This window comes from Chelmon rostratus, chromosome 22 (assembly GCF_017976325.1).
Source record: "Chelmon rostratus isolate fCheRos1 chromosome 22, fCheRos1.pri, whole genome shotgun sequence".
Lineage (NCBI taxonomy): Eukaryota > Metazoa > Chordata > Actinopteri > Chaetodontiformes > Chaetodontidae > Chelmon > Chelmon rostratus.
In genome coordinates this window covers 20,629,669-20,651,160 of record NC_055679.1, presented here as the reverse complement: position 1 = coordinate 20,651,160, position 21,492 = coordinate 20,629,669, and the positions used below count along the sequence as shown (strand labels likewise).

The window sequence follows — 21,492 nt, the reverse complement described above, 5'->3', positions numbered from 1 at the left end:
CACCTGCACCAACCCTCAGTCTGTCTGCAGTCTGTCTGTCCCCTCTGGGCTCCTGTACAAACATGCTGCTCCCCCTGAGGTAAGACACCTGCCAACACGTCCTCCACGCTGGACCTTTAATAGAACTACATTTTGAGAAAAAACTCATTTCAGCTGTAGAATTTCACTTTTTACAGGTTTTGTTTTTTCCAGTTTTGTGGCTGATGAAGAAGAAGTGTGTGTTCACACCTGGGCGAGGGTCATCACATGACAGCTATTCACTGTTGTCTCCAGGTGACCAATGAAGGACAGAGTCTCCATGGGACCACAGGTCTGCGTGGACTCACAGGAGCTACAGGACACACTTCCCACACAGCGGTCATCATCATCATCAGGTGGATACTGATGCAGGTGCAGATATCCATACAGGTGCAGATATCCATACAGGTGCAGATATCCATACAGGTGCAGATAATAATACAGGTGCAGATATCCATACAGGTGTAGATATCGATGCAGGTGTAGATATCCATACAGGTGCAGATAATAATACAGGTGCAGATATCCATACAGGTGTAGATATCCATACAGGTGCAGATATCCATACAGGTGTAGATATCCATACAGGTGCAGATAATAATACAGGTGCAGATAATAATACAGGTGTAGATATCCATACAGGTGTAGATAATAATACAGGTGTAGATATCCATGCAGGTGTAGATATCCATGCAGGTGTAGATATCCATGCAGGTGTAGATATCCATGCAGGTGTAGATAATAATACAGGTGCAGATAATAATACAGGTGTAGATATCCATACAGGTGTAGATAATTATACAGGTGTAGATAATAATACAGGTGTAGATATCCATGCAGGTGTAGATAATAATACAGGTGTAGATATCCATGCAGGTGTAGATATCCATGCAGGTGTAGATAATAATACAGGTGTAGATATCCATGCAGGTGTAGATATCCATGAAGGTGCAGATAATGATGAAGGTGTGTTCACATTATGGCTTGTGCTCGAGTAAGTTAAATAATGGAATCAGAATCGTAGGAAATGAACAAAAGGTGAGCAGGTGGGCTGTATTCAGTTGTAGTTTTTTTTACATATTATATACATGTATGTTTAATATAATAGTACTACTCCTGTAGTACACATGCAGTACTCATAACAACAATCGAAGGGTTTTTGTTTTCTGTGGAATTAGAACGTTTAGAAATGAGGTCAATGTAGCAATGGAAAGTAACTGAGTACTAAAGTACATACTTGAACATAAATTTGAGGTACTTGTACATTACTTGAGTATTTCACTACGATTATCTGACAGCTTGAGTTACTTTACATATTAAGATTTTTACATTAAAACTTCTGTGCATTTATAAAATCTGATGTTTTATTATAAACAGTTAATACGAGTACAGCTGAATCGATTAGTCCATTAATCAATTAGTGGATTGACAGATAATCAATGATCATTCTGATCATGACTGAAGTGATTTCTCCTGTAAAAACATTTGATGAACTCTAACAGTAAAATCCTGCTTTGACCTGAACAGTGGAACAGTCACAGGGACATTTCACTGCACTCAATACTTATACTTTAATACTTCAAGTACTTTTTCCTCATTGTATTTACAGACTTTTACTTGTAACAGAGTATTATTCACAGTGTGATATTTTTACAGTACTTTTACCATAGTAAAGAATCTGAATACTTCATCACGGCTGTGTTTGCCAGAGATTTTAAAAATGTGAAAGAAGAGTTCCACTGACCTACACACACACACACACACACACACACACACACACACACACACACGTCTGTGGTGTGTCTTCCAGAAATAACCCTTCAGAGTGTTTCAGCAGGAGGGAGGGTGGAGGAGGGTGGGGGGGGTGGAGGGTGAGGAGGTTCTGACCTCCTACAGAGCAGCAGCAGTATTTACTGTCCGGACTCCAGCTGAAACGGGAGGAGAACCTGATCTTCATCCTGGTTCTGCGCAGAGAACCAAAGCAGAGAGGAAGGGTCGGGGGGTCCAGCTTCAGGCGGCGGAGGCCGGACTGGAAATCTGACTACTGTGGCTTCTTTTTTCTTCTCCTCTGCTGGATTTAACTCAAACCAGATGGTCTCTCTCTGCCAGACTCGAGCGCCGGTCTGCTTGTTTTTAACTTCTCTCCGACGCCACCAGACTTCATGAGATTTAAACGGAAACTGTCGTGCTGTTGCTCAGTTTAACGGATCTTTGTGCGTTAACGGATTCTTCTGACGGTCCAGGCATGGTTCCAGTCTTACTTTGACTTTTCATCAGCTGACAGGACGTCGGTGTTCGGCACAGTTGAAGTGCTGCGCACTTTGGATCAGGACGCTCCAGAAGGATAATTGGGTAAATGAAGAGGTGTCGTCTTTGAAGTCTCGTTTAAAGCCACACGATCTCACCGAGGAGGATAGAAGATGTAGTTCGGCTGCTCTGAAGCGAAGTTCTGTCCTTCGCTGCGCGTCCCGGCTGCTCTTTGCTTGTTTCGGGGTCCATGCGCTTTGCACAGACCTCCGACGACAGAACAGGCCATTTTAAATCTGATTGGTTATTGAGGGAAGTTAACCGGACTAACAACACGAGTTAATATTTTTTCTGACTCTTGGACATCCACTAGTATATTCGGCGTCGATATAATCAATTAAAAGGCTCATTATTCCAATAAAACTGTGACATTTAATGAACTTTCCAGCCGAGATACATTCATGTTTCTGGGGGAAACTAGTATGGCGCCAAACTACAATGAAAAGAAGCCATTTTTTAACTTTAGTTTAGTTATACCAAACTTTTTTGGAATTACAACATAAGTTAATACTTTCCAACAATCTTCCAGAGCCACTGCTGAATTCGGGATAAGTATAATACATCAAAGAGTGTTAATTAACAAACTCTCACTAATAACCAGTCCCTAATATTTGTGTCTGCGGATTAACTCGGCAAAGTGAACCTCAACCCAGGAGAAACCCGTCAGTCAGGAGACGAAGGTGATGAAGATTAGGGATGAAGGTGAGACCCTCGGGAGTGTGAAGTGAAGGACTGGCTGTCTCATGCGGTGCCTCCTGGCTTCAGCCGGCGGACTTCTCCTGAGGGAAGCCGGGATGCTGCCCCGCCGCCGCTCCTGCTCCGGCCCGCTGCTGCTGCTTGGGGTGGCGGTGTGCCTCTTCTACCAGACCCTGATGGTGGCCCTGAACCGCCTCCGGTCCGGACAGCAACAGCCCGCCGACGTTCGAGGCAGAAAGCCGGCAGATGAAGTCCTGATGGAGGAGACCAGGAGGCTGATCTCTAGTCTGGAGACTTTTCAGAGACAGACACAGGTGAGTTTAACCTGCTCCCCAGGTGTGTGTGTGTGTTTGTGTTTGTGTGTGTGTGTTTGTGTGTGTGTGTGTGTGTGTGTGTGTGTTTGTGTGTGTGTGTGTGTTGTGGTGATGCTGCTGTGATCTGCAGTTGCCCCAATAATTAAACCAGAACAGGCCACGTCCCCAAACCTCAGTTATATCTGTGGCATTTAAAGGTGATTTTCTTCAGCACGTGTGGGCACAGCAGGTCCAGGTATCATCTCAGACCTGGAGAAACTCTGGATCTGGATCCACTTCAGATTCAGCATCAATAGTCTGATAGTCTGTGTCTTCGGCTCCTATTTAAAAGCAACTCAGATGTTTAGTGTGAAAGTTCTTCTTGACCCTGGAAACAGCTCTGGGCTGCATGTCATCATCTGCCGAGGAAGACCATGAGGTGGGACTGAAAGCTCTGGAAAAGACTTGTTCTTGGCTTTAAATTCACTTTTCATTTATTATTTTTTATGTTTTTTTTTTTTTGTAAAACTCAACATGTTTAATATGTTTAACCCCTGAGAACAGGTATATCACCAAACTTCCCTCAAAATTAGGTCGTTTTTAGATTTTGGAATTACAAAAGGCGTTCTTACTTTGAAGTCAAGAGGCTCTGTGACTTCAGTGTGACACTTGCTTTTATCAGGCTGTCTAACAGAATGAGGAACAACTCGACTGTCAGACTTCTTGGCATTTTAAAATGTGTTTGTTGTAGGAAGATGAACGAATCCTTGTTCAGACTCACATGGATCCACATGTGAGTTCTTCATATAAAGTCAATATAGTCTTTCATTTCAGTAGAACCAAAGAACTGAACCGTTTCTAACAGCCAGATTCAGTCATTTATGGAGAAAACTACTATATCACCAAACTTTATTTAAAAGGAGGGTGGACAATAAGCACCTAAACATTCAGTAATGTTCAATACATTACCAAAAGTTCTCCAACAAATCCAGCATGAACATAATGAAACAACAGCTGTGTGGGGGTCTTTTACCACAGTTCAATTCAGGACTGGGTTCCTGTGAAATGACAGATTTTGTATGGAACGTCTGCCCGTCACAGAGAAAGGAAGCCTGTTGGGTCAAACCTGCTGCTGCCTCATTGTTGCAGTATTTTTAGATCATGAGGGGATCAATGGCGTGTGCAAGAGGTTTTATTTTACTACAGGATAACAGACAGCTGGACGGGCCAATCAGATTCAGAGTATCCTGTTAGTATGTGTGTCGGGTATTTTAAGTGAGTCCTGGTCCTCGGTGTCCCTGATACAAATATTTGTATCATTAATCTGTGGAGGATACAGTTCCTGACAGATAACTGAGTGTGAACTGCAGCTGACACACACACACACACACACACACACACATACACACACACACACACAGCCAGGCTGTTCGTGTCGTCAGGTTTGATGGTTTAACTGGTTTGACCCTCAGTGGTTTCTGTTGGTTTATTTTATTACAGCAGTGAGACTTTGTGTCTGTCAGGCTGAGGTGACGACAGCTGTTCGCCTTTAAAGGAGCAGTCCGACATTTGTTGTCGTCTGAAAGCTGTTCAGAGAGAATATGAAGTGGAGTTTACAGACGTGTAAACAGGAGCATTTTGACCACCACAACATGTGAACGTTGATACGCTCCGTCTCGTGAGGTAGAAATAGAAGGAAAAGATCTGTTTTTGGAATAAAGCTGCTGTCGCTTTCTCACAAAAGGTCCAAACTAAATAAAAACCTTCCAACACACCACTTTTATCTTTTAGCCTCTTTAAGTGTAATCATGGAAGTTGTTCCAGCTTGTGATGCTACACTGACTTCCTGTTTACATAGTTGATTGCCCTCGATTGGACAGAGCTGCAGATGTTTCCTGGCAACAATTTGACAGAAGACTAAAGCTTCACTGGCTGAGAAATTTGAGTTTTAATGGACCAACCTGATTGAGTTACTCACTAATTCAGTTTCTAAACTGTTTCTAAACTAGTTACTGAGAAAAGGAGTTCTTTCATCATCGCCAGGTAAAAGTCGACGGCATCAACAACAGATCATCCGACGGGAACACAGCCGTTTGTGTTTTCACTTTTAGGACGTGATGATCCACAGACATGACTTCATGTGTGGAACCAGAGTCCACGACAGTCCCAGAGTCCACGACAGTCCCAGAGTCCACGACAGTCCCAGGGTCCACGACAGTCCCAGGGTCCACGACAGTCCCAGGGTCCACGACAGTCCCAGAGTCCACGACAGTCCCAGGGTCCACGACAGTCACTAAGATTCGTAGTACCCTCACTGATTTTCATACGTTCAGTTTATAACAGCAGCATTCTGCGTCAGAAGGGGGACCAGGTGTGAAGGAGGTCCATACCTGGGTGTGACTGCTGCACTTCACACACCGTTCAGGTCAGATGACACCGAACAGTGTGTGTGAATGCAGTGTGTGAACAGCGTGTGTGTGTGTGAACACAGTGTGAACATAGTGTGCAGACAGTGTGTGTGTGTGTGTGCGTGTGTGCGTGTCAAAGGAGGAATGTTTATTGTAAAATGCAGCTGATTGACTTGTTTCACTTCTGGACGTCGTAACGAGGTCTCTGTCCTCGCTGTGTTTAGGCCGTGTGAGCTGAGTGCTGACGGATGACTGGTTCAGACCGGTCATGTGATCTGAGTCTCAGGTCATGTGATGTTGATGATGATGATGACTCGGTTCAGCGGTCTGCGGTATGAGACCTCGTTAGTGTTTCTGTTTGTGGACACAAAGTTCAGCCGAATGGTCCTGAGGTGGGAAGGACAGTAACTGAGCGATGTACTGCAGTACTTTTAATCCTGATACTTGAGGTGTTTAAACCGACAGCATGTAAAGTCATTAATCGATAAAGATCAGGTGCTGCTGACGTGTTTACAGTCAATCTGAATAATGAAGATCAACAGATAAAGAACATGAAATTCACTGGAACTCTGAAGGATCTTGTCGTTCGTGTTGTTCGTTGGTCTCCGTCGTTCAGTTTTATCTCCACGAGGCTGAAAAACAGAAAGTCTTCTTTTCACTGTGGACTGAACTGACTCCAGATCTGAACTGAATAACAACACTCGCAGACACGAGAGAAGAACGACTGCACACAATCAACGAGCTCTACTGCAGCACGTTCTTTTTCTATGGTTTCAAACAAACTCGCTGACTCAGCTTCACGTGTCGAGTCTTCTGTCAGCCTCGACCTCGAAGATCCTCGAGTCTCTTTAAAGGCTCCTCCATCATTCATCTGATCCGATCGGTTCGCTTTCGACTGTCCACGCCATATTTAAGCTTCGTCTGTTTTACACATTTTCACCCTAAAAAGACGTAAAATAACAGATTATTCTTTTAAAAGCGTGTCTGACAGGAGGGTTCACTCCGTCTCTGTTTCCAGGAAACAAAACTACATTTCTGATCGTTGTGTCGGACAGTTTGAACGAAGCAGAACAAATTCAACAGAATAAATATTCAGTCGCAGCTGGAACGAGGCTGCAGGAGCCCCCCAGGACTTATATTTAGTTCATGTTATCTGAAACAGCCACACACACACACACACACACACACACACACACACACACACACACTGTCAGACTGCAGCTTCAGAAGAGCAGTGAAACATCAACATGTTTCTGTGATTCATCAGTCAGATTAGTTTTCAGGCTGGTGTCAGTCTGTCTCCTCCTCATCCTCGCTGTCGGGGCCTTCGGGCAGGTAACGCCTCCCTGTCAGCCGACTGCTGATTGGCTGATGGCTGCCCTGAGCCCTCCTCCTGCAGTCAGAAGTCAGAATTGAATTAGCTGGCCTATCGGGTCACTTTGATCCACGGTGGCTGACTGGACCAAACTAGTGTAGCTTCCTCTCCTGCTCTTCTTCACCTGCTCTTCATCGCCTCGTCACCTCATGTTTTAACTTGCCCTCCGTCTGTGTGCAGGTGAAGTTCACAAGCTGTGTGTATTGAAGGAACTTTGACAGAGCCTGCACTCGTTCATGAGGAGGAGGAAGAGGCCGCAGAGCGCCTCCCACAGAAGAAGAATGTGTGTTTGTTGTTGCTGAGACTGAAACCTGCAGCAGATGTGATGGAAACATGTCGAGCCGGCTGTTATTGAGCTCTGATGCTTCCTGTCAGATGGAAACAATCACAGAAGAGAGAGTGAAAGCAGAAAGACCGAAGAATCCACACATGAACGAGAGGAAGAAGACGAGCCGGAAGGTCACGTGATCATGATAATCATCAGTTACAAGCTGCAGCTACAAAAAGCCTTAAGTACTGTAGGACATGTTAGCTGTCTGTGCTAGCAGTTTCCCCCTGCTTCCAGCCATTGTGCTAAGCTAGGCTAGGTACAGCCTGGATCTGAGCCGAGAAGTTTCATCACAGTGTGGGGGTAAACTGTCACCAGGTTCATCGTTAACGTCGGGTTTTTTTTCACTGTCTCCTCAGATCCAGGTCTGGTCCCAGCCGCGCCCCCGGCGCCGTCAGGCCGTGGTTCTGACGGGTCGACATCCGGTCTCGGACACAGAGGTCCAGCTGTACCAGCGGGTTCTGCAAGAGATGGACTACGAGGTACAGCTGTCCAGATACGCCGAGACCAGCAGCTTCATGAGAACAAACCACGGTAACTGTGTGTGTGTGTGTGTGTGTGTGTGTGTGTGTGTGTGTGTGTGTGTGTGTGTGTGTGTGTGTGTGTGTGTGTCCAGTTTACACTGTGCTGGGTGGAGACTTCCTGAGCAGCTGCAGGTCAAAGTGACAAACTTCCCCAAATCATTAGCAGAGAGACAGACGGGCAGGCAGGCAGACAGACAGACAGACAGACGGGCAGACAGGCAGACAGACAGACAGACAGACGGGCAGACAGACAGACAGACAGACAGACAGGCAGCTCGTCAGTGAAAACAACCCTTCAGTCTGTGTTTCAGTGTTTCAGACATTGCTGTTTCCTGTTTGAAACTTGGTAGAAACGTTTTCGTTCGTCGACTCTGAAACGACAGAACATGAAACATGACTCAGCTTATTTGACCTGGAATGAGTTTCAGAATAACAGAGACTGAACTTTTCAGGGTTTTTACCAACAGTTTTGAATTTGTCAGTCAGAAGCTTTGTTCTGAAAGTTCAGGTGAACAGGTGATTCTGTGACTGATCAATACACTCATCAGCTGGTTTTTAATGGATCAGCAGTTTGTGAACACATTGAGGCTGAAGCTGACTGAAACGTGTTTATAGCTCACTGAGGAAGGTCAGATATCTATCGTTATCATCATTTTTAACTCTGTGTGCTGCTTTCAGCCTGCTGATTGGTCTCCTGTTTGCTTCATCAGCTGTTTGGTAGAATCAGATCCACATGAAGCAGCTGGTTTTCTCTGTGAACACACAATCACTGAACGAGTCACTTCATGAAATACGATAATCAGCTTCTGTCAGAGGAAAATTAGTTTTTAAAGATGTGAAATCAACACTTTCCACTGAACTGATGATCAGTCGTGATCAGTCGCTGTGGTGTGTGCAGCGTGAGCGCCCTCTGCTGGGCCCCTGCACACTGCCGGGGGGAACCCCAAACATTGCTCTGTGATAAGCTTCTTGCTGTTGCTTCGAGTGTGTTTTCTTCATGTTGTGTGTGTGTGAGTTGTTTTTATTAGTTGTGTAGTTGAGTGATCAGTGACTTTGTTAGCTTAGTTAGCTTGATTTTAGCTTCTCCTGTATAAACATTTAGACTTTTGTTAGTAGATCAATGGCTGGTTTGTGCCTGATTCATCACACGTGAGTAGAGGAAGAACAAGTGCTCCCACAGTCACCTGGTACACACCACTTATTCTTTTCACACATCCTCGTATTTTCACGACCGACTAGAATAAACCTGCAGAAATCCCTTCACAGAAAAGACTCTGCAGAACTTTTCATGTTTCGAAGTATCACAGTGATCCAGTGAGAGCGGTCTGTACAGCCATGTTTACACTGCTAACAGGAGCTGCTAACAGGAGCTGCTAACAGGAGCTGCTAGCAGGAAGTTCTAACAGGAGGCGCTAACAGGAGCCTCTAACAGGAGGTGCTAGCAGGAGCCGCTAACAGGAGCTGCTAGCAGGAAGTGCTAACAGGAGGCACTAACAGGAGCTGCTAGCAGGAGGTGCTAACAGCTAATTCAGCAGACTGTTAATGGGGACACTTTGATTGAATGTCTCCATGGCGATGGAGGGGAGGTGGGAGGGGTCCTCTGGCTGAAGAGCAGCTGGTCACTCTGTGATTTATGAGGGTTATAAAACACCAACAGTCTCTTTCTTCTTCTTCACCTGCTGGTCGGAACATCTGGTCCCACCCCCCCTCGTTTTACTAGCTCAGGACAGGCAGACGCAGCTGTCAGTCATCTGACCCACCTGTTCGTTAAACAGTGGCATGTTGTCATTCATGTCATTCTGTAGCTTCACAGGGTTTTACCGTAAATGTTTTTATTTATGTGTGAGTTGAATGAAGATCATATGAATGTTCCTGTTTCATATATTTATATAAACGTTTAAACGTCAATCAGTGAGTCTGCAGCTACAGAACCTCGTCGTTTTGAGTCTGCTGAATTAGCTGTTAGCGGCTCCTGCTAGCGGCTCCTGCTAGCTGCTCCTGCTAGCTGCTCCTGTTAGCAGCTCCTGTTAGCAGCTCCTGCTAGCGGCTCCTGTTAGCAGCTCCTATTAGCGGCTCCTGTTAGCACCTCCTATTAGCGGCTCCTGTTAGCGGCTCCTGCTAGCTGCTCCTGTTAGCAGTGCACTCAGGGAATAGTCACTGCATCACTGTGACACTGAAGGAAACTAAGACGTGAAGATTCTCAGGGGGGTCCTGCAGACTCTTCTTCTCTGGGTTCTCAGTGGATTTCTGGAGGTTTATTGTGGATCATCAGAGATAACGATCTCCACAGGAAGTGGAGTCACACTGATTAACGTAAACTTGTGCAGGACTTTGGTAAACTGGTGTTACTGGTCTGCAGTTAGACTCTGTGTTGTTGGAGAAACTCAGAGACCAGAAGAGTCAAAGATTCAGACAAAAACACATCAGAACATTTCCTGTCCTCCATCTCTCTGTGTGTCTCTGTCTCTCTGTCTGCCTCTCTGTCCCTGTCTCTCTCTCTCTCTCTCTCTCTCTCTCAGCCTGTCTCTCTCTCTCTTTGTCTCTGTCTCTCTCTGTCCTCCATCTCTTTCTCTCTTTCTGTCTGTCTGTCTCTCTCTGTCTCTCTGTCTCTCTCTCTCTGTCCTCTCTCTCTCTCTCTCTTTCTGTCTCTCTCTCAGTCTGTCTTTCTCTCTGTCTGCCTCTCTGTCTCTGTCTCTCTCTGTCCTCCATCTCTTTCTCTCTTTCTGTCTGTCTGTCTCTCTCTTGCTCTCTCTGTCTCTCTCTCTCTCTGTCTCTCTCTGTCTCTCTCTGCCTCTCTGTCTCTCTCTGCCTCTCTGTCTCTCTCTCTGTCTCTGTCTGTCTGTCTCAGTCTGTCTCTCTGTCTCTCTGTCTCTGTCTCTCTTTCTCTGTCTCTGTCTCTGTCTGTCTGTCTCTCTCTCTGTCTCTCTCGCTCTATGTGTCTCTCTATGTCTATTTTCAGGTTATAGGCATGACTTCCTGTCTGTGTCTCCATGGTTACAGGTGTGACTGGGTGGAGCCTGTTGCTGTGTCTCAGTAGTTCAGAGAGAAGTTGTCTGAGGAGAATCTCCTTCTCTCACCTGCAGCATCGTCAGACGGTGAGACTCACTTGGACAACTGTTCCAGCCAATCAGAGACAGTGTGGACTGAGGTGTAGTGACCTCACCAGTCTCTCTGTGTCCTCAGGTGAACTTGTTGCCCGGGGTGATGGAGGCATTCTCTGATGCGGGTGGAGGTCTCTGTCGCTTCTTCGCTCACTCACACCTGACAGGTGAGTCTGAACAGTTAACTTGTGACCTGTCCAGGTGAGCATTACACAAAAAGCACCTGGCGGCCTGACTTCTCAGCGTCCAGATTTCACAAATGTCCTGTGAGGACAGTAAAATATGAATAAAGTTTATATTGAAAGTTCATCAGCGACAGAGTCGGGGTGCATCATAATTCTCTTAAACTGCATCCACGTTTCCTTCACTTGCGTCTTTTCCTTGCGTCCTAGTCCCTCCCACCGGGGATGCATGAGAGGACGCAAGGAAACCACGCAAGGAGAGAAGGAACGAGGAAACATGTTTTAGGAGAATTGAAACGACCTTTCCTCTGAAGCGCCACGTGAAGCGACGTCTGTTTCAGCTGGAGCTGCTGCAGTTACCGTTATATTCACACCCCCACCTCCCCCCGCCCTCGATATATTTATATTTTATACTTATATTTACATTATTAAAAAGTCTCCAGCACTAGCAAATAAATATGAAACACTTTTATTAACTCACATGAGAATTAATGAGTTCATTCTTGTCTGGACGCCTCTTCAGGTGAACAGGTGTTCACTTTCTGACCTGAACTTTATCAGCCTCGCTGTGTCTTCTGTCCTGTTCAATGAGACAGACTCCAGATCTGTCAGTGAAGAGAAACCTACGAGCCATGAAACACATTATTTCACTCAGATAACAGAAGGAGTGAGGAGAGGCCGATGTGTTTGGTTTATACATCAGAGACGGTTCTGGAAACATAACGAGGCTTCATGAAGTTTGATCAATAACATAAATAACAGCTGAACAGGCTGTGGAAGAAATAAACTGAATGTTCTTGTATTATTGTTCTTTGGAGAACGTAGCGTTCAGTTCGGCTCGTCTGAATTTCAGCCGTTCGCTGCAGGATACTGACACAAACTGTTTCTCCACCACGTTCAAACGTGCCAGCCGTGTGGGCAGAGTCTTCATACCGTTCAGGTGAAAGACTTCCGGGAAGGATGCACTCATGTATCCTCCCTCCTCGCTCCTCCGAGATCCCTCCTCGCTCCTCTGAGCCGCTGTATGCCCTTTGGAACGGCCGGCAAGATGGCTGACCAGAAGAACTTCCGGAGGGAGGAGGGAGGAGCGAGGAGTGAGGAGGGAGAAAACGAGAAGAACTGAGTTGCACCCTCTGTACCTGTTATGCTTCCCAGGATCTGAATTACCCATGAGGCCATACTCCTGTGGATCGGCCAATCAGAAGCTGCAGTTTCCTCAGGATTCCGTAGGAGCCGACAGGTGAGCTTCAGTCAGATCCCCTGAAGGTAAATACACCTGGTGTGTTTGCTCATCTTCTTCCCTCTCACAGTCGCTCACCTGTCGGAGCGCCGCCTCGTGCTCTGGTTGCCGTGGTGAATGTTTACGTCTTGGTGACCTCAGTGAACCCGCTGACTTCCTTTCTGCATGACATCAGTGTGGTGATGACCAATCCAGAGCAGGGGGGGCGGGCCACAAAGGTAAGACGTGTTTTATTAGTGGTGATATGATTATCCTTCTGTTGTCTCTTTTTCTTCAAACATTTTTCATTTTTTTCCTTTTTCTTCTTGTCAGGTGTTCATTGATTAATCAGATTATTGATTACAGGTGTGGTGGAGCTGCATGCTAATTGTTTAATAATGCTAATAATGAAACAGCAGCTTTTTCTTAATGTTGTCAAATTAAAAGATTTTTTTTGCTGTGAATCATTTTATTGAAGTTACATTTTGACAAATGAAGCAGTGAGGTAAACATGATGAAGAGGAGGAGGAGGAAGGACACTGAGGTGTCAGGTGGGACCTTTTCTTCTCTTCCTCTCTGAGTCAGATGTCCAGCCTGATCTGTCTGCAAGCTAAAGATGAAGCTCCACAGCAGCTGGTTAGCTTAGCTTAGCATAAAGAGTGGCTCATAAAGTGTCCGACACACAGCGCCTGAACGGCAGCCATTTGTCCTGTTTGAGGTAAACGCTCTGCAGGAGCAGCTGAGGATACTTCTGAACTTTTACTCAAGTAATATTTGAAATACAGGACTTGTAGTTGTCGTGAAATACTGCTGTATTGGTACCTTTTCTGCAGTACTTCTACCAGCACTGCTGAGTGATGTCAGCACAACATGATGGAGGAGGATGAAGTTCAGTGTCTGCTTCTTTCTAACCCTCCGTTTCCTGTCTCAGCTCAGGAACTTCCTGCTGCAGCAGCTGGGACCATCGACATCCCATGATGCTTTTGGACAGGTGAAGGAGGTGATAGGTAAAGTGCTGCGGGCTGCCGTGTCGACCAATCGGAAGCAACAAACGCTCAACAGGTAACAGAGAAACAGCGGGTAACTCTCTGGATGATCAGTTCTGCAGCTGCAACACGTTCACATCTGAGTTCACTGTCCAATCACAAGCCAGAACCTGCAGCTCCATGGTCTCACCTGAGTGCTCTGGAAGGTTTGAGGTGTTGAAGGTATTGTGAAAAGTAGCTGCCCACCATCAACCTGCGAAGGATGTAAAGTCTTTAAAAACACTTCAGACGACGTCAGATATCAAACCTCATGTTTACACAATCGAGTTCTGCTAATAACGAAGTATATTTACTCAAGTACTGTCAAGTACTGTCAAGTACTGTCATTTCAACTAAACACTCCTCTACTCCACATGTGTGTGTGTGTGCACCTGGGTGTGCGTGCGTGTGTGTGTGCATGCATGTGTGTACGTGTGCGTGCGTGTGTGTGTGCGTGCATGCATGTGTGTACGTGTGTGTGTATGTGCGTGCGCGTGTGTGTGTGTGTGCATGCATGTGTGCACGTGTGTGTGTGTGCGTGCGTGCGTGTGTGTGTGTGTGCGTGCATGCATGTGTGTATGTGTGTGTGTATGTGCGTGCGTGTGTGTGAAATACACACAAATGTCAGTAAAACTGAACCTTGCGAGTGAGGCTGTTGATTGATTATTGATGACTGTGTGTTTCAGGTGTGTGTTGTGTTACCAGCTGTTGACCTTCACTCTGCTCTTCAGCGGCGTGATCACACCTGTTGTCGTCCAGGTAAGAGACAGACTGCTTGTTTCTCTGCGTGACGTTCAGGAGCCTCAGAGAAAGTCTGTTTTCTTCAGACTGACAGTGTTCAGGCTGAGGTTTGATCAGAATGATCAATAATGTGATGATGGTCAGTTGGTGAATGATGACGTCTGTAGTTTAAACTCGGCCTGTCAGTCGATGCAGAGTGAGACATCCCGACATTTTCAGGATCTGATCTTTGGTCCTGTAGTTATTCAGCTGTTTGAAAACTGTAAACTGAGGAAAAGTTTCAAAATAAAGGTCTCTGTCTTAATGTTGTATCTTTGTAAACTGGAGAAAAACAAGGTTTGAGCATCAGGCCAAACAGGAAATGGAATTTTTTATTTTCATTTCCAACAACTGACATTTACATAAAAAACTAAATCATTGGAATAAGGGTTCGTCCTGGAGTCTGGTCTTAGAGACCCGTGTGACAATGACTCGTTGTCATGTGACTTCATGTCTGTAACTGTTTTAACTGTGAACCTCAGGGTTCTGCTCTGTCTGATTCACTTTCGGTCGGTTTAGCAGCTTCTCTCTGGTGGAGGTGAACTGGTTCAGATCTGAGCTGGTTTTAATGTTTATATGACCGAGCAGAATAACAGCCACAGTCAAAGCAGAGATAAGACGAATGTTTGCGTCTTTCCTTCACCCTTGCTAATGTCCTGTGACCTCTCTGAGGGGTCACGACCCAGAGGTTGGGCCACAGTGTGTAGAAACGGTGACTTCATTAGTTTCATGGATGTGAAGAGAAAACACAGAGCTCTTATTCTCCTGCTCTGATCTCCATCCTGCGGTCTTTTATTTTGAAAACACTTGTTGATGAAGATGAAGATGAAGCTGTAATTACTGTGGCTCATCTGAACCTGCTGTGACGATTCAATAATGTGAGCAGCAGCAGAATAAAGAGTCTCTTCAGAAGCTGATCTGTGATCAGTGAAGCAGATCAGCAGCTGGACTCAGACAGAGCAGTGTCTGATCCCAGAGCTGCTCCTGTCTTCACTTCATTATCTGAGAGCCAGACAGGTTACAGACAGGTTAGAAACAGACAGGTGAGACCAGACAGGTGAGAAACAGACAGGTGAGATCAGACAGGTGAGAAACAGACAGGTGAGAAACAGACAGGTTACAGACAGGTGAGATCAGACAGGTGAGAAACAGACAGGTGAGACACAGACAGGTGAGAAACAGACAGGTTACAGACAGGTGAGAAACAGACAGGTGAGATCAGACAGGTGAGAGCCAGACAGGTGAGAGTCAGACAGGTTACAAACACTTAGGTTGGAAACACACGTGAGACACAGACAGGTGAGAAACACATAGGTTGGAAACAGACAGGTAACAGTCAGATAAGTGAGAGCTGGACAGGTGAGATCAGACAGGTGAGAAACACATAGGTTGGAAACAGACAGGTGACAGACAGACAGGAGAGAGTCAGACAGGTTTCTCACTTCCTTCATTTGCCTCTATACCTGCTCTTGTCCTTCCTTTTGTCCTTCCTTCCTCATCTCCTTTCCTCCCTCACCTCCTTCTTATGTTCACTGATGAAGAAAGTCTTTTTCCTCTTTAGCCAATCAGCAGTGAACAAACTGCACTGGGATCAGTCTCAGGCAGTTTTTCTTCTTCAGGTGAACTGACGGTAAACGTCCACCAGAGGTCAGCAGCTCGTCTCACACCGATGAGTGTTTGTCTCCTTCAGGTGGAAACAGATCTGACCTTTTCTTCTCTGAGTGACCACACGTTTGACGGACAGATCACCAAAGACCTGATCCTGGAGGACACGCTACACTTCCTGCTGCCGACGCAGACACACCTGTCCTCAGAGACACACCTGTCCTCAGAGACGTACTCACAGACACAGGTGAGACAGGTGAGACAGCAGAACAGTTCAGTTCACACAGGAAATGGATCAGAGCTTTTGTTTTGTTTTGATGAAGACGCAGATCAGTTTCTCTTGTTTCATGTTTCAGACACATCAGGAAGTTTGTGGCTTTGCTCTGATCGTACTCAACAAATATTATTGTGCTCTGTCTGTCTGTCTGTCTGTCTGTCTGTCTGTCTGTCTCTCTGTCTCTCTGTCTGTCTCTCTTTCTCTCTCTATGTCTGTCTGTCTGTCTGTCTGTCTGTCTCTCTGTCTCTCTGTCTGTCTCTCTTTCTCTCTCTATGTCTGTCTGTCTGTCTGTCTCTCTCTCTCTCTCTCTCTCTCTATGTCTGTCTGTCTGTCTGCCTGTCTGTCTGTCTGTCTCTCTGTCTCTCTCTCTCTCTCTCTCTCTCTCTATGTCTGTCTGTCTGTCTGTCTGTCTCTCCGTCTGTCTCTCTGTCTGTCTCTCTCTCTGTCTGTCTGCCTGCCTGTCTGTCTGTCTGTCTCTCTCTCTATGTCTGTCTGCCTGTCTGCCTGTCTGTCTGTCTGTCTCTGTCTCTCTGTCTCTCTATGTCTGTCTGTCTGTCTCTCTGTCTCTCTGTCTGTCTCTCTTTCTCTATGTCTGTCTGTCTGTCTGTCTGTCTGTCTCTCTCTATGTCTGTCTGTCTGTCTGTCTGTCTGTCTGCCTGTCTGTCTCTCTGTCTCTCTGTCTCTCTATGTCTGTCTGTCTGTCTGTCTGTCTCTCCGTCTGTCTCTCTGTCTGTCTCTCTCTCTGTCTGTCTGCCTGTCTGTCTGTCTCTCTCTGTCTGTCTGTCTCTCTGTCTGTCTCTCTGTCTGTGTCTCTGTCTGTCTCTCTCTCTCTGTCTGTCTCTCTGTTTCTCTGTCTGTCTGTCTCTCTGTCTCTCTGTCTGTCTCTCTGTCTGTCTGTCTGTCTGTCTGTCTCTCTGTCTGTCTCTCTGTCTGTCTGTCTCTCTCTGTCTGTCTGTCTCTCTGTCTGTCTCTCTGTCTCTGTCTGTCTCTCTGTCTGTCTGTCTCTCTCTCTGTCTGTCTCTCTGTCTGTCTGTCTGTCTGTCTCTCTGTCTCTCTGCCTCTCTGCCTGTCTGTCTGTGGTCAGTACGGCGGCTGCAGAGGGACACACGGCGTCTGTTTGTCAGAAGACCAGTTTCTTCCTCTGCTTCAGTTTCAGCGACAGATGAAGACGCCTTCAGGTTTTCAGCTGGTAAACAGATCGCTCATCATGAAGTACACAGTGTACAAATACACGCTTATCATGAAGTACACAGTGTACAAATACACGCTCATCATGAAGTACACAGTGTGTACAAATACACGCTCATCATGAAGTAAACACTATGTACAAATACACTCTCATCATGAAGTACACAGTGTGTACTAATACATGCTCATCATGAAGTACACAGTGTGTACAAATACACGCTCATCATGAAGTACACAGTGTGTACAAATACACGCTCATCGTGAAGTACACAGTGTACAAATACATAAACATCATGAAGTACACAGTGTGTACTAATACATGCTCATCATGAAGTACAGAACAAATGTACAGCAGCGCATCATCTGCATAAAACCGGTACTGCTGGACTAATGAGGGGGTTAAACCTGTTTGAAGAGGTAACTCACCTGGTGGCTTTACTCCTCCCTCTGTGTTAACTGTTCTCTCTCTGTAGTTGTATCCTAGCATCTCCTCCTCCTCCTCCTCCTCCTCCTCCTCCTCCTCCTCCTCCTCCTCCTCCTCCTCCTCCTCCTCCTCCTCCACCCCTCTCAGCATCTCTGATCTTCTCATCAGGATCAGTTGGTACTATGAGCTTCAGAGAAACCACAGCTACAGGTGAGTCCGATCAGTCCGTAAATCGTACAGTCAGCAGCGTAACGTCCAGCGAGGTTCGACGTGACTGACGAACAAAGTGTTTCGTTTGTTTCCGACAGAACTGATGAGACAGAAGAGCTGGCCAATCAGGAGTCAGCTCTGCCTTCTTCACAGGACGGCTCAGAAGGTGAAAACTGCTTACACAACTACTGCAATATTAGTATCTACAACAACTAAAGCAGTGTTTACCAACAGGTGGCCCGGGGTCCAACAGTGGACCGCAGGTCCATTCTCAGTGGGTCCACAAGTACCCGGGTCAAAAAGTCTGATGAAATGTTGTTGAGGAAGAGTTTCCTGTTTCCTGCAGCATCCAATCAGAGGCAGAAATGCTTCATAGCTTCAATCTATGAAGACACAAATTCATGGTTTTAACTTGATCTGAACACAAAGAGACAGGAAACACCAGCAGCTCACTGGGTCACTCTGATACTGAAGAGAACTTAAAAACATGAAGATTCTCAGAGAGGTTCTGCAGAGTCTCGTTCTTTGGTCTCTCAGTGGACACTGAGTGAGTTCAGATCTGACTCAGCTATGACTCTGACAAGTACGACCCCAGCTCTCGTGTTTTTTATTGGTTTTGAATGTGTCTTTCAGGTCCCTGTGTGGACCCCCACCTCAGACAGATCTACACTGACCCGCCCCTCACCCTGACCCCGACCTTTAGTCCACGGGTGAAAGAGTATCACGCTGAAGTGACCTTTGACACAGTGATGGTTCGAATCCGGCCAGAGTCCGTCAGTTTGGCCTGCCGAGTCCATCTGGATGAGCACCGCGGCCCCAGGTGAGACCAGGACCCCGGACCTCTAACCTCTGACCTCACAGAACAGGCTATTAAAGGGTTTTTTCTTCAGGATGGCAAACTACCCGGTCGGCCTCGGCAACAGCAGGATCAGCATCCTGGTGACGGACGATGCCGAGCACGAGCCCGTCGTTATGACGATCTACACCGTCTACGTGTACCGCGAAAGCCGACCCAGTCTGCCCATGTTCGGGGACCATGTGATGTGCAGCTTCCTGCAGGTAGGTCAGCAGTTTCCTATTGGCTGCTGGGCTGTGGAGTGCTGTGGGCGGGGCAGGACGTGATCTTTCAGGTCATATTTCAGATTCATGACATTAAAGTCTAAATTACGAGGTGAAAAAACATTTGAAGTGGCAGAAATGGGCTTTTGTGGCTTTTTTTGTTGTTTTACTTTGTTTACTTGATGTGTTTGGTGACAAATCTCATCTTGTTCGGTTGAAAGAACACATGGAAGTCATTTAAGGAAAAAACAGCAAATCGCTCACCAAGCTGCTCCGTATTAACAGACATGAAGCGCTGCAGGACACGAGCCTCCACAAACCAGCAGAAAAGTACAGAACGAATCCTTCACACGAGCTCCGAGGGTCCGAGTGTTTGTCGGAAAGAAAACAAGGAGCCTCAAAGGCTTTTGTTCTCTTGTGGTTTCAGTCAGACTTGAAAACATCAGCTGGGTGTTATTTGAACACAGTTGCGCCTCATTTCCTGTAAATTCCTTACATGCGCTGTATCAGCAGAACATCTCTGCAGAGCTCAGAGAACCCGGAGTCTGCAGCCAGAAACTGTGACTCCATCCAACGTTTGAAATACCAACAAATATACCAACAAATACTGATTCACCTCCACCGAGTTCACCGTGTGGAGATTTATGGTCTCCAGAGGATGTTCTCCTCAAAATATGCAAACCAGATTGTGCTGAAATGCCCAAGGATGGATTTGTGTTTTCATTTGTGTTTATCAGTCGTCTCAGAGTCCGTCTGAGGACAGTGAGACCAGGACTGACAGCACAGTGAGACCTGGACTGACAGGACAATAAGACCAGGTCGTAGCTCAGACTGACTTTGAAACTGTAACAGACTCAAAGCAGGAGGAGGAGGAGGGTGACGCTCTGCTGCTTCATCATGGGTGAACAGGTGTGGTTCAAACATGTTGCTGTATAATGCACATGGTGGTTTACCATATGTGTCCACCAGGGGGCAGAGTTTGGATCATCAAACAGATGAATAACGAGATAAACGAGGATATGAAGAGCGTGGAGGAGGAGTTTGTTTTATTACTTCAATAATAATGAAGTCAACTTAGTTTCCTGCTCTAACACGAGATCAGCAGTTACCCATAATCCCCTTGTCCCTGTCGGTTCATTAACAGACGTTATGAGGACACGTTGTAGTTTCTTTGGCAGGTTGAGCTGACGTCTGAAAAATAACTCCACTTTTTTCTGTAGTTCAAAAAGGTTCTATAGGCAGATGAGTTCTTCAGGGTATGTATGCGATGATGTCATGAAGTACAGGACAAACAAACTGTGCCTCAGATGTTTATGATTCTAAATTCTTAAATATTCTAACATTAATAAATATAATATAATATAATAATTAGATGTTTACCAGGAATCCGTTTGTGCTGTAAGAGAGAGAGAGATTATTGTCCTGCAATCAACGCGTTACATCAGTAAAAGTCTGTCAGTACAATGAGTCAGGTATTAAAGTCAAAGTATTGAGTGCAGTAAAACGTCCCTGTGATTGTTCTACTGTTCTGCTGTTCTCCTGTTCCATTGTTCTCCTGTTCTGCTGTTCTGCTGTTCTCCTGTTCTACTGTTCTGCTGTTCTCCTGTTCTGCTGTATTACTGTTCAATCTGATCTACTGTTCTGCTGTTCTCCTGTTCTCCTGTTCCATTGTTCTCCTGTTCTGCTGTTCTCCTGTTCTGCTGTTCTGCTGTTCTCCTGTTCTCCTGTTCTCCTGTCCTCCTGTCCTCCTGTCCTCCTGTTCTCCTGTTCAATCTGATCTACTGTTCTGCTGTTCTCCTGTTCTCCTGTTCCATTGTTCTCCTGTTCTCCTGTTCCATTGTTCTCCTGTTCTCCTGTTCTGCTGTTCTGCTGTTCTCCTGTTCTACTGTTCTGCTGTTCTCCTGTTCTGCTGTATTACTGTTCAATCTGATCTACTGTTCTGCTGTTCTCCTGTTCCATTGTTCTCCTGTTCTGCTGTTCTGCTGTTCTCCTGTCCTCCTGTTCTCCTGTTCTATCTGTTCTCCTGTCCTCCTGTTCTATCTGTTCTACTGTTCTCCTGTTCTCTCTGATCTCATCAGATTACTGTGACTCAGTCGTTCATGTCAAAGCAGGATTTTACTGTTGGAGCTGGTTGAGCTTCATTTGAACTGATGATTCTTTTCATTCTGGATCAATCAGCTGATTATTTCCTCCATTAATCGATCGATCGGTGACGTGTGATCTGTCATCATCTCTAGCGCCACCACCTGGACAAACTTTAGCTGTTTAACTCCACGACTGTTCAGACTCTAAGAACAGATTCGTCTGTGATTGGAGAGCAGCTCCACCAATCACTGATCAGAGATCGGACCTGGACGGACTGAATAAACCTGTTTCTGGCTGTTTTCGTGAGCGTGCGTGTTGCAGTAAGAGGAAACGTTGCTGCCGTCTGTTGGATATGAAGCTCAGTTTGTGTCGGGCTGCGCTCGGCAGA

General features: G+C 46.0%; 1 protein-coding gene across 6 annotated transcripts in view; it reads left to right on the top strand.

Moving 5' to 3' along the window:
- Positions 1 to 1,951: 1,951 nt before the first annotated feature.
- cped1 (cadherin-like and PC-esterase domain containing 1) overlaps positions 1,952 to 21,492 on the top strand; it is a 37,061-nt gene continuing 17,520 nt past the window's right edge. For 5 of the 6 annotated variants that reach the window (XR_006007919.1, XR_006007921.1, XR_006007920.1 and 2 more), the window contains exons 1-14: positions 1,952 to 3,335; positions 7,785 to 7,959; positions 10,950 to 11,044; positions 11,133 to 11,217; positions 12,388 to 12,472; positions 12,543 to 12,690; positions 13,383 to 13,513; positions 14,163 to 14,235; positions 15,947 to 16,117; positions 17,223 to 17,327; positions 17,800 to 17,960; positions 18,059 to 18,126; positions 18,594 to 18,780; positions 18,851 to 19,019. Coding sequence is in view for 3 of the 6 variants with exons in the window: in XM_041963796.1 (XP_041819730.1) it covers positions 3,069 to 3,335; positions 7,785 to 7,959; positions 10,950 to 11,044; positions 11,133 to 11,217; positions 12,388 to 12,472; positions 12,543 to 12,690; positions 13,383 to 13,513; positions 14,163 to 14,235; positions 15,947 to 16,117; positions 17,223 to 17,327; positions 17,800 to 17,960; positions 18,059 to 18,126; positions 18,594 to 18,780; positions 18,851 to 19,019 (1,920 nt within the window). In the remaining 3 variants the exon portion in view is untranslated. The remainder of the gene's footprint in view (positions 3,336 to 7,784; positions 7,960 to 10,949; positions 11,045 to 11,132; positions 11,218 to 12,387; positions 12,473 to 12,542; positions 12,691 to 13,382; positions 13,514 to 14,162; positions 14,236 to 15,946; positions 16,118 to 17,222; positions 17,328 to 17,799; positions 17,961 to 18,058; positions 18,127 to 18,593; positions 18,781 to 18,850; positions 19,020 to 21,492) is intronic. The other variant, XM_041963795.1, reaches the window with a different exon arrangement.